Source organism: Colobus angolensis, unplaced genomic scaffold (assembly GCF_000951035.1).
Source record: "Colobus angolensis palliatus isolate OR3802 unplaced genomic scaffold, Cang.pa_1.0 Scaffold59, whole genome shotgun sequence".
In the NCBI taxonomy this organism is placed as follows: domain Eukaryota; kingdom Metazoa; phylum Chordata; class Mammalia; order Primates; family Cercopithecidae; genus Colobus; species Colobus angolensis.
In genome coordinates, this window is record NW_012119487.1 from 550921 (window position 1) to 571363 (window position 20443).

At 33.7% G+C, this 20443-nt stretch overlaps 1 protein-coding gene across 5 annotated transcripts in view; it reads right to left on the reverse strand.

Moving 5' to 3' along the window:
* Positions 1-20443, reverse strand: part of KIFAP3 (kinesin-associated protein 3) — a 161358-nt gene that overhangs the window by 71334 nt on the left and 69581 nt on the right. For all 5 annotated transcript variants that reach the window (XM_011962270.1, XM_011962271.1, XM_011962273.1 and 2 more), the window contains one exon: positions 823-923. In XM_011962270.1, the coding sequence (XP_011817660.1) occupies positions 823-923 (101 nt within the window). The remainder of the gene's footprint in view (positions 1-822; positions 924-20443) is intronic.

Genomic DNA, 20443 nt, shown 5'->3' on the forward strand with positions numbered 1-20443 from the left:
AAAGTATAATAAAAAAAAAAAAAAAAAAAGAAGGAAGGAAAGACAGACGGACAGACTGGCAAGAGACACGAATAATCTGTAACAGAATATGGATAATAAACACATGAAAAAATGTTCAACCTCACCAATATTCATGGAAATGCAAACAAAAGGAAATAATGAACCACCACATATTTAGAAGAACAATAATATCCAGTGTTGTTAAAAACTAAGTGTTAGCTGGAAATAAAAACTTATGTTTTCTTAGAAGGTATTTTGGCCAAAACAAAAACACAAGTTTTCATTATCTTTTGACTTAGCTACCCTACTTTTAGGAATTTAAAAAAATTCAGAGGTGTGGGGAAGCATTTACAAATATGGTACCTCACATTATTTTCATTTGCTTACATATATTTTTATGTGATAAATTGGAAAAAACCTAAACATACAATTTAACAATATTTAAATTATGGTACATCCATGTAATAGAATGTTATACAACTATTAAAAATAATTTTTGAAGAATGTTCAGTGACATGAGTATAATTATGATATATTAATAAAGCAATATGTAAATATTATATATACCATATAATCTCAATATATTATTTTTTAAGTATGTAGAGAGAAGTGTACCAAAGTGTTAAATAGTTATCTCTACATTTGGGATAATGGAAAGTTATTTTCGTTTTTATACAGTTCTGTACTTCCTCAAATTTCTATAATAAATATGTAGTATTATTAAGAACTTTTTAAGAGAGAAAATCTTGACAAATCAAGAGAAAAGAGTAAAAAATATATATATTTCTTAAATGTTTTTCTTAAAACACTGAAACCACTTACCTGTGGTATACAGTCAGTGTACGCAAACATTGATTTAAAGCGGTCATCCATGCTTATGTGGTAAAGAACACACATTGCTATTTGTTTGTAGTTGTCATTGCCTAGGAATAAAACATCATGGTGATGATGCCATAAATACATATTTTTTATATAGCACACTCAATGTACTACAAGTTAAACTACTGAATAAAATCCTTATATAAACTTAATCTGAAAAATATTTTGAGCTATTTCAAATCCAAAGTTTAGAGCAAGCATATTTATATGTGAAACATCACTAATTTCCAAGACAGAATGTCTATTTTCCAAGGTATAGTTTTGAAAAAGAAAATTAACCCTAATAATTAATTATTTTCATGAGTCCAATACAAAAACAATTGGGTCATTAGCCTCCCCATCTTTACTGTTTTATCAAAATATGTGATTAATACAGTTCATTGACAGTGGTGATGTATTAGAAATAGTAAATAAAAGAGCATATTTCTATGAACCAGAAACCGAAAATATCATCCAAATGATGAAAGAAGTAAAGTAGTAGTTATAACAACAACAAAAAAGTATGACCATAAAATGCTATAGGCTATAACATAACCTAAATATAGTATGAAGAACGTCTCAGAACTTCTAAGGTAAGATTATTCTGGTTTTATATGCTATGAAACTGAAAAAAAGTGAATACATATCAAGATTTGAAAAACAAAATGGGACTTTAATATATCATTTAATCCTAACTGCTTTCAGACAGAACATATTTTAAGGACCTACTTATGATCTCAAAGTCAATGATAAAACTAGAGCCAGAAAAGTTGCTTAACTAAAAATTTTATCCAAAAAACAATATCCTTTTTGAAAATTCTGGGCTATGAGAAATCCTGAAGATATTCCCAAATAGAAATTCTTTAGAGGAAATAAACTGGTATTTTCTTTTTCTTTTTTTTTTCTTTTTTAAGAGACAGAGTCTCACTCTGTTGCCCAGGTTAGAGTGCAGTGATATGATCTTGGCTCACTGCAACCTCTGCTTCCCAGGTTCAAGGGATTCTCCTGCCTCAGCCTCCTGAGTAGCTGGGATTCAGGCACCCACCACCATGCCTGGCTAATTTTTTTTGTATTTTTAGTAGAGATGGGGTTTCACCATATTGACTAGGCTGGTCTTGAACTCCTGACCTCATGATCCGCCCACCTTGGCCTCCCTAAATGCTGAGATTACAGGTGTTAGCCACCACACCCGGCCCTAAACTGGTATTCTCACAAGGCCTAGCATAGAACATGGAAGTTGTTCAATAAGTATCTGCTGATTGATTCTGTTTTTAACATTTAAAGATAAAAGCTGAAAAACTAAACTCATTTAGTCAAAGATAGAAATTACTAGTTCTAAAAGGGGTTCAGAATTCGAGGCAGGTAAGATTTGAGACAGAAGTATTCAGTTTCAGGAGGTCTTTTAAGGATCATGCCTGTAATCCCAGCACTTTGAGAGGCTGAGGCAAGTGGATTGCTTGAGGTCAGGAATTTGAGGCCAGCCTGGCCAACATGGAAACCCTGTCTCTACTAAAAATACAAAAATTAGCCAGGTGTGGTGGCGTGTGTCTGTAATCCCAGGTACTAGAGAGGCTGAGGCAGGAGAATCGCTTGTACCCAGGAGATGGAGGTTGCAGTGAGCCGAGATCATGCCACTGCAAGCCAGCCCGGGCAACAGAATAAGAACTCTGTCTCAAAAAAAAAAAAAGAAGGCAAAAAATATAGTGACCCTTTATCTCCTAAATTTACTTCGAATTTCCTTACCATTTGATATATTTATCTAACATATAACCTCCAGGAAAGCAAGGACTTTATTCACTGCATTATCCCCAGATGCAAGAATAGTACCTAGCACAGAGAAGGTATTTAATAATTGTTGATTGGTTAATAATAATTTATTAAACATTTACTACATATCAAGAGACATGCTAAACAGACTGCATGGCATTGAATCTCAAAACAATCTCTCAAATAGGTCTTATCATCCCTATGTTTCAGATGAGAAATCTGAAGCGGGGATTTAAACATAGGTCTCTCTGATTCCCAAATCTTTACCAGGTAATGTTACAATACTACTCTCAAACATTTTTTTTCTTCATTTGATGTCTTTGGTATTCAACATTTTTATATCACAAGGTGAAACTGTTTTCTATGTAAGATATTATCAGGTATAAAAGACTGATAGACACTGATATATGAGAGAATTAAACTTGTTTTAAAAATATACTGCTTTTTAAATCCAGGCTTTTAGATTTTCAAAATTGTTAGGCTAAAGCCTATTTCCTATTGCTTACAATAGCAGTAAGAACAACTCCTTGGGATAAGATAAAAACAATGTATGTTTTTCAGATGAACGGACACTAGTAAGCATTTTCACCTTAAATAAAATCTATAAATTCACTAATTCAACTACTTGGAATGCAACATATACAGGAAACACATTTTATTTATATGAAATAATATTTATTTCATCTATTTTTAATTTTTCCCTATAGCATTATTTATAGAAAAATTAAACTTATAGAAAATTTACAGAATAGACAGCCAAAGTCAAATCATTTAAGGTAAATTTTGCATTTCTTCTATTGTTTGAAGAGCTTTACTACAAAATTTATAAAGAAGAGAGAAGCTGAATTAGAGTCAGAGATAGGCTCTAAGGATAATGACTATTGACTAAGGTTAAAATAAAGCTAAGATAAAGTAATGTGGGAGAAAAAAACATTTAAAGTCTTTGTTTAGGGGTTAGAATTATATTTGGAGGGAAGTAGGTAAAAATTGTGAAATCGCTCCAAGTAAGAGAAAAGTGCAGACAAAATAAATGTTCTCAACCCCAACAACTTTGTCCTTGAGTTTGGAGCAATCTAAACATGTAAGATTTATCAATTTTAATGTTAGATTTTAACAGACTACATTTTTATACTGTTGAAGGCACCAATTTATACTTATTCTAGTATAAAGCACATTTGCCATAGCAAAACTTAACATTTAAACAGGTTCTCATGATATGTAGATTAAACATGAAAAATTCCACCTTTATTCTCCAAGAAGATAGGATTCCCTTAGTCTTGGTCAGACTGTATCTCATGTTATTTTTTCCCCCTGGAAATTGAGATATTTGAAAATCTTTTCAAACAGTTTTAAAGCAAACTCTTACATTCTGAAGGAAAGTCTTTCCCTGTGATTCCAGTTATTTTCTATGTCATTCAGCTGTGGATAAGTCCTACTCCTATTTAATTTTTTCAAAATATTTCAAGATATTTTCTCTATGTAATGGATTCACTGAAAAGTAGGATTCCAAGTCATACAACTTATTAAATGGTAAAAGAAACAAAGAGAAATCGATAACCAATATAAAAGATTCTTTAACAACAAAGTAAATAATCAAACATTAAAATTCAATGTGAGGATAGGAAGGAAACAGGAAACTATTCTACACTCTAGGAGAGTCTGTCTGCTGTTCATGTCAATGAAAAAATTCTAAAAAGCAATGTCCTGAGGTGGCACATCATTCATGTAAGGTGAGAGGAAGGAAAGATTCACCTTCAGAAACATGTACTACATTAAAAGAACAAGAAATTCCTGAACATTGGGAGAAGCTAAAAAAATTAAAATAAAAGAATAACAAGGGAAATTCTCTAATTAATTTTATATACATGTATGTATACATATAGCTTGTGCGTGTGTGTGTAGCTTCCAAAGGCCAACTCAGGATAAAGGGTATCTGTTAGAATAGAAGGTACAGAGAAGAGTCCTAAAATTATAATAATTTCTACTGGCAGATAAATAATATAGATAAGAAGCAGTTCTCAGATATAACAATTTATATTAATTTTATATGGCAAAACTAAATGTCTAATTTCCAAAAGTAGGATGATTCATTTTGCAGCCAGTCCTAACTCTTCTCTTACGTACTTTCTCATTTTCCTTTTCTCTTCACACTTATGGCCAAAGGTGAAAGCTCCTTACAGTTCTCCCACACCTTCCTACTTCTCTCTCTGTGATCCTCTATTAAAAAAACTCTGAATATGTTTCTAGTTTCCTATAATACTCATCTAAAATGATCATCATATCCAAAAGTTTGCTAAAAACTAAAGGACTGAAGTTAAGAGAAGCTCTGGGGACATAAGGCTATGGACAATTAATCTTTTTATACCACAATTCTTTGAGAGAAGGTTAAAGAGAAAGAGTTAAACAAACAATGGTATTGTTTGTATTGCATGTTCAACATAGTTTTTCTCATTTATACCTTACAAGTAATTAAAGGGGTCGGTATTATCTTTGATTCAGAGATGAGGCAATGACATTCACTAAGGCTATGACCCTTTCAAAAGGAAACACAGATGTGAATCTGAGATTCAAACCCAGGTCTGACTATAAAGCTCATGCATGTACTTTTAACCAAGCCTTCCAGGAGGCAGCAGAAAGAGGGAAAACAATAATGCCAAATAAATGTAAGTTATCATTATCATTCCTTAGGGCAAAGTACAGGAAGGAGATGCACCTAGAGGGACTCTGTAGGATCTGCTGGATCTGGGACTCTTGGGGAAAAGGGTAAGAAGATTGGCAGTGGTGAAGATAAGAGATGAAATGGAGAAATGCAATCAGATATTTCTCAGAGGGCTATATCTGTGCCCAGATATAGCAGGTTCCAATGGATGAAAGAAGTTCTTCATGGGGCAAACTGTATTATGCCCCAAGTGGTTTTGAGGACTAGACCTACAGCTGCCTAAGTTCTGAAACTCACTCTCACTAAATTGGACAATAACTGCTATCAATCTGTGATTTTATGAGAGAAACAAGGGGCTAGAAGCTTAAAATGTAGGTAGACTGATAAAAGCTACACTCTAACATTGGTTGACAGCTCAGGCTCTGGAGGCAGACTGCTCGGGTTCAATCTGTGGCTCTTCCACTCATTAGCTATACAGCCTTCTGAATGTTATTTAAATTCTGTGTTTCAGTTTCATCATCTGTAAAAATGGGATAATAACTGTACCTACCTGAAAAGGCTGTGTGAAGATTAGATGAGAGGATCCTGGTAAAGCAATTAGCACTAAGTTTGATGTACAATAAACCAATTCGATAAATACCATTTCTTATTATCATTATTATGTTGACAATAACATTTTTTGTTTTACCAATACAACAGTACTATCATGTGTTCCTAATATATATGATGCTTTGTATTTTTTACTTTCAAGACTTGAACTGTAGTTAGAAGTAAAGTAAGTTGGAAAGGTAGCAAGATTTCTGAGATGAGCTAGACACGGTTCAGAGGTATTCTCTGAGCCTGTGGCTGAGCCACTTACCTTTCTACTAGTCATTTTCCTATACAGCTCTGCTGTTTGGCCCGATGCAGTGGCTCACGCCTGTAATCCTAGCACTTTGGGAGGCCAAGGCGTGTGGATTACCTGAGGACAGGAGTTCAAGACCAGCCTGGCCAACATGGTGAAACCCCATCTCTACTAAAATATAAAAATTAGCCAGGCATAATGGCAGGTGCCTGTAATCCCAGCTATTCAGGAAGCTGAGATGTGAGAACAGCTTGAATCTGGGAGATGGTGGTTGCAGTAAGCCAAGATCGTACTACTCCACTCCAGCCTGGGTGGCTGAGTGAGACTTCGTCTCAAAAAAAAAAAAAAATTCTGCTGTTCATAAAATTTAGGCTTAGGAGAATCATCTTACACCTGAGGCTCTACTCAGTGACCCATATGTAATAAGAACCCATGATCATTCTCTCACTCTCATAGAGTTATAAATTCCTTAATGGAAAAAAAAAAAAAAAACTTTACTAAAGAAAATTATCCCCTCTCAATCCCCTCCTCCACACACACATTGCAAAATCTCTTATCCTTTCACGTTTCCTTCTTTTAACGGAACTTATATTCACTACTAAAGTAGGGAACAGTCATGGAGGTGATGGGCTATCAAGCAGAAGAAAGAACAGACAGAAGTCTGAGGACACTGAAGAGAAATCTCACAATTAGCTACCCTCTTTCATTTACCTTTAAACAGCATATTCCAGACTTATAAAACCTGTATGAGCAGAGGTGTTTTCCCCATGTTTTAGCTGAACACAACTGAACAAAAGAAATAGGACTACAACTAGTACTGCACCAACTACATATATATGTGTATATATACACACACACACACACTTGTTTTTTTCTTGAGGAAAGAGTGTGAAAGGAGGTGATGACAGAGCTAAGGGACTATAATATTGTATTGAGGGATCTATCTAACCCAAGTTGCTAATGTGTCTTCCGGATTTTATCTGGGTGAAGGTTCCCCTAGAATTCAAACAATTGATTTACAAATAACTATAAATTTAATTTCCCCCCCTTTTTGTATTTAGTTAGGGAATGAAAAAGATATAAACTGGCATTTGGCCTTTTATTCAGAAAAATATGTAAATATTTTATAAACGGTCTTGTTACCCATATATTATCTTGATGATTCTAGTTCTACAGTTACAAATCACATATTTTCTCTTCTAAATAATTTCAATATACGAAGACTACAGTATATAAACCATATGTATCTTATTCACTGAATCATAAATGATTACATAAATAATCAACACTTAATAAAAATGCGGCCTATAACTTCATGGCATCTAGCAGATATCTGACACCTACAACAAAAAAGACAAGGCATTTTAGAACAAAAGTGAGTACCTGGAGTGGGAAGATGTCTGGAAATAACCTGAATTCATCTATTCAAACACAGCTCTGCAGAGAAAGTAAAGGCTCTTTGGCAGCTAACATTTATTATTATGACTTAAAGGCTAATTTGCAGATCACATAGCAATAAACAGCTATTAGAGAGATTAAATGGTCTAAGTAAAATAAAGATCTTATCCTTTATTGTAAACTAATAGTCTTCTTCATTCACCGAAAGAAAGAACATCTGAGTTCTTACAAAATAAAGCCCAAGAAAAAAATCTTATATACCCTAAGTGAATTCCTACAAGAAATGACGATTGGAGGGTATGATTTTCCCATAAGAATTCATGACTAGAAGCCATAAACTCTAGCTAACCAGCTATGATTCCTTTACATCCTACAAATGGCAGACATTTCAAAAAGGCTCCTTTAAGACATAAAGACATCAATTATTCTCTAATGGCATCCCAAGTAAAAACAGGCTGCCAATAGTCAGCATGCTGGCACAGCACCAAACGCTCTGTGAATTTTAAGCAAGGGCAGTGAAAAGACTGAGTATCTTGAGAACTATGTTCTTAATGACTGGAGGTGGATTAGTCAAATCTGTTCAAGTAATAAGGGCAGGGTAGAAAAAAAATGGCCTAGTCATTATGATTCCTTTGGTATTTATGGTAATAAACATGAATCATGATGAACTCACTGGCTATTAAATGCAAAGGTCACAAGTACTTCGATAGGATTTCCACAGGAATTCACCGTTAATTAGCTGGATCATTATTTGAAAGTGTTACTGAATTATCTTAGCATTTGTGCAGCCATTCCCCTCAAATTGGTCATTCCCAGCTGAGGGCAGTTAATGCTTTAACAAACTGGTCATTAACTCCAGTAACTGATTTTGTGAGAATTATTGCACTTATAAAGTACATTCAAGAGTTTATAAGAAACATTGCGTCTTTTTTTCTTTTTAAAGAAATTTACAGCTGTAGTTCAGCTGGAGCAGCTGAAGGAGAAAAAAATCAGCTTTCTGGGCTGCTCTCACAATCGATTTTCTGCCAATTAAAGGGCAAAACACATGCTGATGGGTTTTGAATTTTAAAATGTCTTCAGTTTTTTCATCTCTGAAGTGATTAGTAAAAACACCATTCAATTACTAATTTTGTAAGACAGTTGGGATTTTTCATTCACAGTTCAGTCAAGCAGAAACGAGTTCTGAACATGAGAACTCAAAAGCCAAATTTCCGTTTCTGCAGTAGACCCAGCCCAACACTGTGAAAACAAAGTGAGAACACAAGTTATGGGCCACATTATTAGCCAGATTCTCATTCTCTTCTATACTCTATGTCTTCTTTCAAAGTAGAACACTCCCTTTGATGTCACAAAGGCTCCACAAAAAGATAAGAGAAGTGGGAATATAAGCACACCTATATTAGGATAGAACAGCATTAAGGTGATAATATTACCCCTGGAAAGTCTATATGAATACAACATGCTTCAAAATTTGCAGGTGTCTTTACATTTATTATGGAGTTAGAGCCCCTAAAGTTCTATCAATACAGTGAAAATGCCACAGGCAAAAACCACCACTTAAAAGATAAGTGTGACAATTATTGAACATGTTAACTACACTGACATAGGCTAAAAACATATTGAAATTATACCAGAACATCCTTGATACATTTCCATAAAATTTTATGCTTATTAGAACATATACTGGAGATATATACTCAGTATAAACAGATAGCCTTAGTTTAAACTTGAATTTGCACAGACCAATGTTTAACACTGTAACTATACTGGATGATCTGTTTTATAATAGATTTGTCTATAGTCAAGATTTGAGATGAACAGATAAAAACCAACAGCTGTTAAGCAACAGTTAAGGGGAAAATATAACATAATTTATAGATTACAAAGATCAGTATGAAAACATTAAGTACAACAATCATTTCTGAGGTACAGTGGTTCACAGATAAATAATTTTTTATGTTCAATTATTTAATTTTAAAAGTATGAGAAACTAACATTGCAGATCTACCGGTAAGCTAAACACTCTGTTTTTAGAGATATACTCTTATATACAACCTTTTTGATGAATTTTCATTTTTTTTAGTATGTACAACTGCACATTTGGCCACACAGCTGATTTTTCAACATGTCTTCAATTATTTTATTATGTCCTCTGTAGAATTTTTATTACATCCAGAGAATACAAGTTATTTGCAATAAGCCCTAAAGAATACACATACTTGTGGTACAAATGATAAGGACCAACATAAAGCCCTTAACAATGACTGCTTTCTAGCCTGTATGTCCACATCATTGACTTAATATGCTTTTGCCAAATTTTACCATCTAGAAATGGAGACACCCTAGGCAATATTCACACACACACAGTATTGGAACCAGCTGGTGATAGAAGAATCTTAAGAAAAAAGGCTTCTTGATTTAATTGGGAAAACAGGAGGAAGCATAAATTTTACTGCCATTAATAACTTCAAGCAATCCTGATATGACTCTACTTCACCCTGACGGCGAGACATGTGCTTTCTGTTAAACTGTTTGCCACATCTGACCCCTATTGTTTGCTCACTTGATCAGGTAAGAAAATGTAGGTTTATTTATAGGATAAATGAGGCCTATTAAAATTGAGAAACAGTGTAGTAGTCTATGAGGAGTTGTGTTCGGAAACAGATGTGTGAAATTCCATAACAGTTTGGTAATAAACAGACCAACCAAACCGATTTATTTTTTAAAAAATCTACTTTAAGTTTCTTAAAGAAACTATCATAAAGGCAACCTAGTTTCAAAAAAATGGAAAACACTTCATTTTGCTTCAAAATCATTACTCTGACCACTTCCAGTTTTTAATAAGTCAGAAAAGGCAAAATGTTGCCTTCTTCACAAAATAAAGTTTTATTTTTTCATTCTTCATGATGCTGTTGGTAAATTAAAAATTAGATCATATTAATATAAAGTAAACAAGTGATTTAACATTGTGGAAAAATTTCAAAGATGTTCAGAAGTTAACTTTGTCAATTTTCTTTTAAAGACATATGACAGAATGGTCAAAGGAAATAACCCTTAATTTTTATATGATCAAAGTTTAGAGTTCAACAGTATCTGCTCTGGTGATCTCCAACAATAAGGGAAATCAGACTTGTCTAAACCGGAAGAAATCAAACATTTATCACTTAACTCTTGACCTGGTCTGACTCCTTACATGCTGATGAAACCTTTCTACAGCCCTGTAAAATGCCCCAAACCCATATTACCTAAATGTAATCTAGACAAAAATGAATCAGGTGCCATTCTTACTCTCAAAATCAATTTTGGGTCTATTCACAGAACACAGAAACATTTATATCAATTTGGAACACCTCAGAAACTCTAATTTGTCTTCCAATGAAGACAATATGGTCTAACATTACTAAAAATTAGACCTTTTGAAATTATTCACATAAAATTGTGAAACAGGTCTGATGTGCTATTGAATTTAGGAGTCCCAATTTTCCTGTCATAACCAATAACATTAGTTTCTGCATAAGCCAGCCATGCAAACTGGCACAGACTTAAAACTAAGTTAGAAGAATCAAAATTTACACAGTTAGAACTCAGAATCAAAATTTAAATGATGGTTCAAACCTTCATACTAGTAGCTTTCAGTGCCATACATTTATCACTGACCAGGGTGGCTCTGTTGATTAAAAGATAACTTTAAGAAATATGTCGGAGTTAGTTAACTTTTTAAGTTAATTTGCATATGTTTATAAATTATATATGAAAATGCTTAACATAAGTTAAGTACACCAGATGAATATTCACTGACTCAATTTATAGCTATTATAATTATTGTAAGTATAGAAAAACTTAGCAACATCTACGGGTAACACTACTAATTCCTCAGTTTTTAAGGATGAGAAACATTCTCATCTCTGCTTATAAATGAGCTAAGGAGGTATCCGAAGGCAGGGTAACTTTGTGATACTGGGTTCAAATTATATGGACTTCTGAATACGTTTAAAGAACAGTTTACTAACCTAGGATTAAGACTGTCATTTCATCTATTTGAACAGTGGTTCTCAAACTATCTGTGGTGGTGAGCCAGGTTTTTGATTTCTTCCCCTAACATTTTTATTAAATAATTTTATTATATTATTATTATTTTATTATAATATTTATTATATTATGTATTATATTATCTTATTAATAAAAATGAAATTAAACAAAAGATATATAAAATAGAAGATGCAAATTTTTATTATTACATTCAGCAGACAAAATCTTATTCAGTCAAATTGATATATGTGTCTAAGTGCTTACTTTCAATTTTTGGACTTACTCATCATAGACCAGTAACAACTAATAACAAATAGACCAAGTATTGGTCCATGGACCACACTTTGAGTATCAGCGTATTAGAAGATTCCTGCTCTGAATTCACTGATACATAAGAAAGGTATAAAATATAAGTGAAATTAAGGTGCTATTTCAATGTTTAAAACAAACCCTCTATAACAAACCCTCTATAAGCAGGTCTAGAAATACTCAAAACTGTGAAGCAAATTGTTTTCTGTCTCCCTGATCTCTCATTTGGCAACCATTAGCCCCCTCAAGTCTTTTCCTTCCTTTTCTTCCTCCTTATCATGACTAACATTTGTACACGACTTTCTAGTTATCAAATAAATACATGTTTATTCTCTCATCTATTCTCAGAACAAACCTGTGAGATAGGACCTATTTTATATCCTAATTTTTTAAATAAGATGAAAGGTTTAGTGAAGATCAACTGATGATGTGCCTAAAGTCACTCAGGTAATAAACGGCAAAGGGAAGACTCAAGCTCAGTTCCTTTGATGTTCTTTCCTTTCATGTGTTCCTTTCATCTTTTCATCCATTCATCCCTCTAACCAGCCACCAAATATTTATTGAGAACATACAATGTGCTAGACATTGTTCTAGGTATTAGGAGTAAAGAAGTAAAGTAAAGAAGTGCCATGCTAATGGTGCTTCAATATTCTTCATCTGCCTCTTCTTACATATTAGCCGAGACTTGATGGAACTCCATACTGTCATGGAGCTTATGCTGATGGGGCCTGGAGGGTGAACGCGGGAGGTGGGTGGTGGTGCATAGGTAATAAACAAGATAATTATATGGAATTTATATTCATGATGATTAAGTACTATGGGGTAGCAGCTATATTTTGAAGATATAGCTGACTGGATTCCTAAGAGTTTGGATAAAGCACAGGAGGGAAAGAAAAGGGTTGAGGATAATTCCTCCAGTTTTGGTCCAGTTAACTAGAAAGATGAAGTTACCATTTACTGACATGAGAAAGACTGTGAAAATAGTAAATTGAGGTGCTATTAAGAGTACTGAGCTATTAAGAGTATTAAGAGTACTGAGTCCTAGAAAACCAATGGAAAAAGTTAAAGGAGGGAACTGTAACAAATACTGCTCATAGGTTGAGTAATATGAGTACTAGAAATTGACCACTGGCTTTGGCAATGTGCAGGTCACTGGAACTTGACCAGAGTAGTCTGATGGGTTGTTTGTGTGGGAGGTGAAGAGTGGGAGTGACAGCTTGATTGGAAAAGATTCAGTAGTGTGTAAAACAATGAGGGGAGGTGACTGAAAGAGGAGAGAGAACAGAAAGAAGTGGGGAGAGGGAGAGAGAGAGGGAGATGGGCAGATAGGGAAAGAAACAGAAAGAGACAGAGAATAGGGAGAGAGGGCATATTAATATATATGAAAGGGAAGAGGGAAAATGAAGACAGAAAATGAAGATAACTCTTTTGAGGAGAGTTGAAATGGGAAGAAAAGAAACAACATATCAACTAGAAGGTAAAAGAAGTGAAAGTGAAAAATAAATTTACAATTGCTGCAAAGAGAACATAACACCTAGGAATACAACTTACAAGGGATGTGAAGGACCTCTTCAAGGAGAACTACAAACCACTGCTCAAGGAAATAAGAGAGGGCACAAACAAATGGAAAAACATTCCATGCTCATGGATAGAAGAATCAATATTCTGAAAATGGCCATACTGCCCAAAGTAATTTATAGATTCAATGCTATCCCCATCAAGCTACCAACAATTTTCTTCACAGAATTAGAAAAAACTGCATTAAATTTCATATGGAACCAAAAAAAGAGCCCATATAGTCAAGACAATCCTAAGCAAAAAGAACAAAGCTAGAAGCATCACACTACCTGACTTCAAACTATACTACAAGGCTACAGTAACCAAAACAGCATGGTACTGGTACCAAAACAGATACATAGACTAATGGAACAGAACAGAGGCCTCAGAAATCTGATATTTGACAAACCTGACAAAAACATGCAATGCAGAAAGGATTCCCTATTTAATAAATGGTGTTGGGAAAACTGGCTAGCCATATGCAGAAAACTAAAACTAGACCCCTTCCTTACACCTTATACAAATATTAACTAAAGATAAGATTAAAGACTTAAACATAAGACCTAAAACCATAGAAACCCTAGAAGAAAATCTAGGCAATACCATTCAGGACACAGACATGGGCAAAGACTTTATGACTGAAACACCAAAAGCAATGACAACAAAAGCTGAAATTGACAAATGGGATCTAATTAAACTAAAGAGCTTCTGCACAGCAAAAGAATCTATCATCAGAGTGAACAGGCAACCTACAGAATGGGAGAAACTTTTTGCAATCTATCCATCTGACAAAGGGCTAATATCCAGAATCTACAAGGAACTTAAACAAATTTGCAAGAAAAAAACAATCCCATCAAAAAGTGGGAGAAAGATATGAACAAACACTTCTCAAAAGAAGACATTTATGCAGCCAACAACATACGAAAAAAAGCTCATCATCACTGGTCATTACAGAAATGCAAATCAAAACCACAATGAGATACCATCTCATGCCAGTTAGAATGATGATCATTAAAAAGTCAGGAAACAACAGATGCTGGAGAGGATGTGGAGAAATAGGAATGCTTTTACACTGTTAGTGGAAGTGTAAATTAGTTCAACCATTGTGGAAGACAATGTGGACATTCCTCAAGGATCTAGAACCAGAAATACCATTTGACCCAGCAATCCCATTACTGCGTATACCCAAAGGATTATAAATCATGCTAGTATAAAGACACATGCCCACATATGTTTACTGCAGCACTATTCACAATAGCAAAGACATGGAACCAAACCAAATGCCCATCGATGATATACTGGATAAAGAAAATGTGGCACATATATACCATGGAATGGTATGCAGCCATAAAAAAGGATGAGATCATGTCCTTTGCAGGCACATGGAGGAAGCTGGAAAATATCATTCTCAGCAAACTAACACAGGAACATGTTCTCATTCATAAGTGGGAGTTGAACAATGAGAACACATGGACACAGGGAGGGGAACATCACACACCAGGACGTGTTGGGGGGGTGGGGGGAAATGGGAGGAGTAGCATTAGGAGAAATACCTAATGTAGATGGTGTGCTGATGGATGCAGCAAACCACCATGGCACATGTATACCTATGTAACAAACGTGCACGTTCTGCACATGTACCCCAGAACTTAAGGCATTATAAAATAAAATTTAGTTAACATTTTAAAAGCTGACATAAAAATTTGGAACATTACTCAATTTAAAATATACAATAATATCACTCACAACAGAAAAAAAAATATGAATAAACTAAAAAATTCAGAATTGTCCAAAAGAGTTCACCAGTGAAATGCCACTTTTATTATTATTATGATGTATGCACTCTGTAAAATACTGCCACCTGTCACTATGTGATGTTTAACTTTTATCCAAGAATGAAGGCCCTTCCAAAGAACACATTTCAATTGCGTATTTATACTCGCTCTTGGGCTAAAACCATCCTCAAGCATATCAAACAATCCTCAGCTTATGAAATCTCTAAACCAAAGCAAATGAAAGGTGCAACAAAATGTGTGCATGATCCATCAGACAAAAAGCTAGGAAAATTTAACTTTTCAAGTTACTTTTGAAACACTATCAGTACATCCTCCAGGGTACTGAAGAATACACTATGACAAGGAATTTTCTTGCCATCCTCCAACCCAGTCTGACATAAGGAAGCACTTGAGACAAAACAAGGTCAAATGGCTTAATAAGTTTTGACAAGGCAAAATTTTTTTTGAAGATCTGATTCTTGGATAAGCCAAAAAAATCTTTAAACACTTTTAAAAAGGTAACACTATAAAAATCTCAAAAAAGACTGTATGTAACAATTAAGTAAAGCCAAGTTTTGTAGGTCCAATTCAATTTGCAGATAATCACATTTGCTGAAACCAATGGCTATGATAGATCTCCCAGATGGTAGCATTAAGTTACCAGATGTAAGAAACTATCTGTCAAAGTACAGGAATCATAGAACTGAAACGATTTACAACTGATACTGAACTAAGCAGAAATAAATTTAGTATCCTTATGAAATCTCAGGAAAATAACATACTAAAAAAATAAGAAATAAATACATTTGGTAATATTTAAGAGAAGGAAAACAAAGGAATATTCAGATATAAGATTTTCCATGGAATCAATTAAAATTTTAGATTTTCTGCACTCTTAGGGAAAGATCAAAACTACTCAAATCAATTTCAGCATAAGATAGAAAATTTAAAATAATTATTTATAATATTCTTTACAAATCCCTTTTTGTGTCTCTGGTTTTAAAAGAAAAAACTAAATTTAAAATTCTTAAATGAAATGCTTTATGTGACAAAACAATATTAAAATAATTTTTGGTTCTATTGAATTACAGTTTCCCTTAGAGCCTTACACGGAAAAAGGCCTGAGCTATAACACAATTTCCCTTTTGCCTTTAATTATTCAAATCACAAAACCTTAATTATATATATATTTTCAGTTTCTTTTCCAAGTAAACTTTGAGTAAAGTTATTCAGCCATTAACACCAATCTCACAACAGCAGGGGTCGCAATGTACTAGTTAAATGTTTCAGGAAACTGAGAAGCAGATTAACTGTTCATATTGCATAGATTTATTAGAACATGAAAGATTCACAACTCATTGTACTCTAGTGAAAATAATCTATCATTAAATATAAAAAAAAATTTTTCTGTTGTGGGGATCCCCAAATTATAATAAAGAAAATCTACTTAAAAGCTGATAGCATTTCTAGTTGAAACAGCATAAAAATCACTTATGCTAAGTTCTACCATATGCATTAGCTCCACAGAGGTGCTTCTACACCTCTTAAAAAATAAGTAATTTCTATATATGTAATAGGTAATTCTTTAATTCAGTCAACTGGAACATATATTAAACATTGAGTTTATTTCCGAAGAAAAAAGCAAACTGACCGTTCATGTCTACTGCATATTTTCAAATTCTTTTCTCCACAGTGGAGAAAATGTACCCCAAATACTTTAAATATTTGATTTACAGAAGGTTTCTGCCGTTGAATTTCTTTAAATTTTAATTCCATGTAATCACTCCAGTTATTTACCAAAAAAACTAAAATAATTTAGATTGTCTACTATTTAACACATTAAAAAATCAAGTAAAAATAAAACTTAAAAAAATTCACCAGTAACAGTGATATTTCTGAAGATTTGAAGAAAAACAAGTCTAACCACCTCCTCTAGTTCATTATTTTTCATCAAATCAACCAGGAAGATAAAATCAATGAGTACCTAATAACTAGCATAAAAAAGGGAATACAATAAAATATGAAGGGTACATTGCACATAGAAAAGGTAAATACTCTTTTGTGAACATTTTTGTTTAATTACATATATTAAACAAATTTTTTAATATATATCAAAAATAATATGTAATATATATTGATATACACAAGTGAATATACATGTATACAAACGTATACACATCACATACACATGTGAGGGTTGGGCGACACTGTAAAATATATATTTAAAATAATATACTTTTTTCACCTTAGGAAAAATATATTTTACTATGGATTGAGGTAAAGAATGTGTGAAAGTCAGTGCTCTAAATAAATTTTTCCTGTCCCTTTCAAATTTATGTCCTTTATAATACAGTTTCCTTACTATATCTTTTGTATAAGCATTGTAGCCAAAGATCACATATGTTAAATGTATCTCTGAATTACTCAATTGAGAAGTTTAGCTTATTGTGTTAGGAGTTAATGATTTAATTGTCTACACATGTAACTTATATATTAACAAACGTAAAAATGACCATTCTAGTAATATCAGGAAATCAATTATACACTAAATGCAATTTCTTTGAACATAGCAGAGAAATACAATCCAGCAAAATCAGTTTCTTCAGAGTCAAAAGAAATGTTACAAGGTCCATGCAATAAAACTCAAGAACATTATTAGGAAGAGAACCCTTGGGGAACTCATTTGGAATTCATTTTTTCTAAAAATATACAATTCAAGTAAGTTCAGTTGTCAGTTTCCAAGACCACAAGAGAATAGAAATAGATTATTATAGGAGAGAAAAATTGCTGCTATAGAAATGCTGCTGGTACAGAAGAAATGTGAAGTGACAGCTAAGGCCAGGGGAAAAACAGAAAAAATTTATATAAAAATGAAAAATACATGGCGTTCTGGGGCCATTTAGCAAGGGGAAATCCTTGGGCATGGTAAAAATATTTATGGCCCTGCATAATAAATTATCTTCAGACTTGCAAACTTGAATAAATGACAGTAAGAACAATAATAGCTACACACATATAGCCTTTGAACCTAGGGACTCTGGCTCCAAATCCCATGCTTTTAACCACTACACTATACTGCTTCTCACTAAAATTTAAAATTACATTCAAGATATTAAAGTAAATTTAAGAAAATACTTTAGAAAACAAAGATGTAATTGATTTTTAAAAGACCTTCTGCTATAAACTGAATGTCTCTGTTTACCCAAAATTCTTATGTTGAAAGATAATCTTGAATGTGATAACATTTGGGGCTGGGGCCTTTGAGAAGTGGTTATGTCTTGAAAGCAGAGCCATCATGTATGCGATTGGTGCCTGTGATAGTCTGTTGGCATGCTGCTAATACAGACATACCCAAGACTGGGTAATTTATAAAGAAATAAAGACTGGGGAGGCCTCACAATCATGACTGAAGGCAAATGAGGAGCAAGTCGCATCTTACATGGTGGCAGACAAGAAGAGCTTGCGTAGGGGAACTCCCATTTATAAAACCATCAGATATGGTGAGACTTATCAACTACCATGAGAATAGTATGCAGAAAATGCCCCTATGATTCAATTATCACCACCTGGCCCTGCCCTTGCACCGTGGGGATTACCACAATTCAAGGTGAGATTTGGTGGGGACATAGCCAAACCATATAGTGCCTTTAGAAAAGACACCTCAAAGAGCTCCATTTCCCCTTTTGCCATGTGAGGACATGGTGACAAGACAGCTGTCTATGAACCAGTAAGCAGGCCATGCCCAGATCCTGAATCTGTTGGCACCTTGATCTTGAACTTTACAGCTTCCAGAACTGTGAGTAATAAATTTCTGTTGTTTATAAGTCACTCAGTCTATTCCCTTATAGAAACCTGGACGACCTAAGATACCTGTGTATGAAATGATTAAATACCCTTAATAATATAAACCTGGAGAACTTATCAAAAAAGATCCTTTCTAGATATCTAGTTTTTTGGAATCTATGTATTTTTATTTTGATGATAATTTCACATATTTGTAATTTTGTAATATTGCATTATCTCATTTAACTTTTCCCTATTAATATATACTATTATTATCTACATACTGGAGACAAGAAAACTGACATATAGTTTAGGTAATTGCACAATATTACATAATTGGTATCTGATGAAGCCAATATTCAAAGGCATATAGCCTGGGTCCACAATCCTAGCTTTAATCAATGTGCTCTGGGCTACCACAGTTGCCAGATAGACTACGTCCTGTAGGATTTGCTATGATGTGTCAGGATGTACTATTTAAGAGATTCTGGTAATCCTGAAAACCCCAAAATAATTTTCAGGATCACTTTCTTGCTCACCAATGTTCTAGTTCTACTCATTCCAGGCATTTGTCCACTCCCTTGAAGTTAGGCATGGCCATGTGATTTGCTTTTAACAACAGAATGTAAGCAATAAGAATTTGTCACTTCAAAGTGGAAAAGAAAAGCACGCAATTCCACATATCCCTGTTCCTTCACACTTCTCTCTTTCTGTTCCTGGCACTAGCATTCTAATAGTAATAGATTTTATGACTTCTTTTCCTATCATTACCCACATCCAAACAGTAACTATAACATACTCATTTCACCTATGACAAATCCTTCTGCCCTTTCCTTTTGCCTCATACTGGACATACTAAGTTTTCTCTAAATGAGGTTTTCTTTACTTCTTGTCTTGCCTACTACAACAGGCTAGTGATCTCATCTTCAGACTCTAATGTGAGTCCACCAAATAGAATACATCAGATTAATTTTCCTTTAGCAGATTTCTGACTATAACCTACTAGCTCAAAAGTCTACAATGATTCCCACCATCAGTTGTAAGTATAAACTTCTTAGCAATGCTTTAAACTTCATAATACCACTAAAAAGCATAAATCCATTTTTCTAAATGTTATCTTTCACTTAGTCATATTCTATGCTCAAGTTGAAATGGCAACTTGTTCCTCCTACTGGCCTAGCTCTATCTATGCCTTAGGTAATGTTTACTGCTTTATCTTAATTACTTTCTACAGCCTCAATTCCTATTCTTTTATAAATATCACCCTGTGAAAATGACAAATTTTTCAATATCCATTTCAAATGAAACTTTATCTATAAAGTGTCAATATGGGAACATCATCTCTTTTGAATTCCAATATATCTGTAGGTTGAAAAACATTTCTCTATAGTGCTCAGCACTGTGCTTTGCCATGGTAGAGTATCAACATTTTACTGAATTAAATTGTACTGCATACTCAAGAGT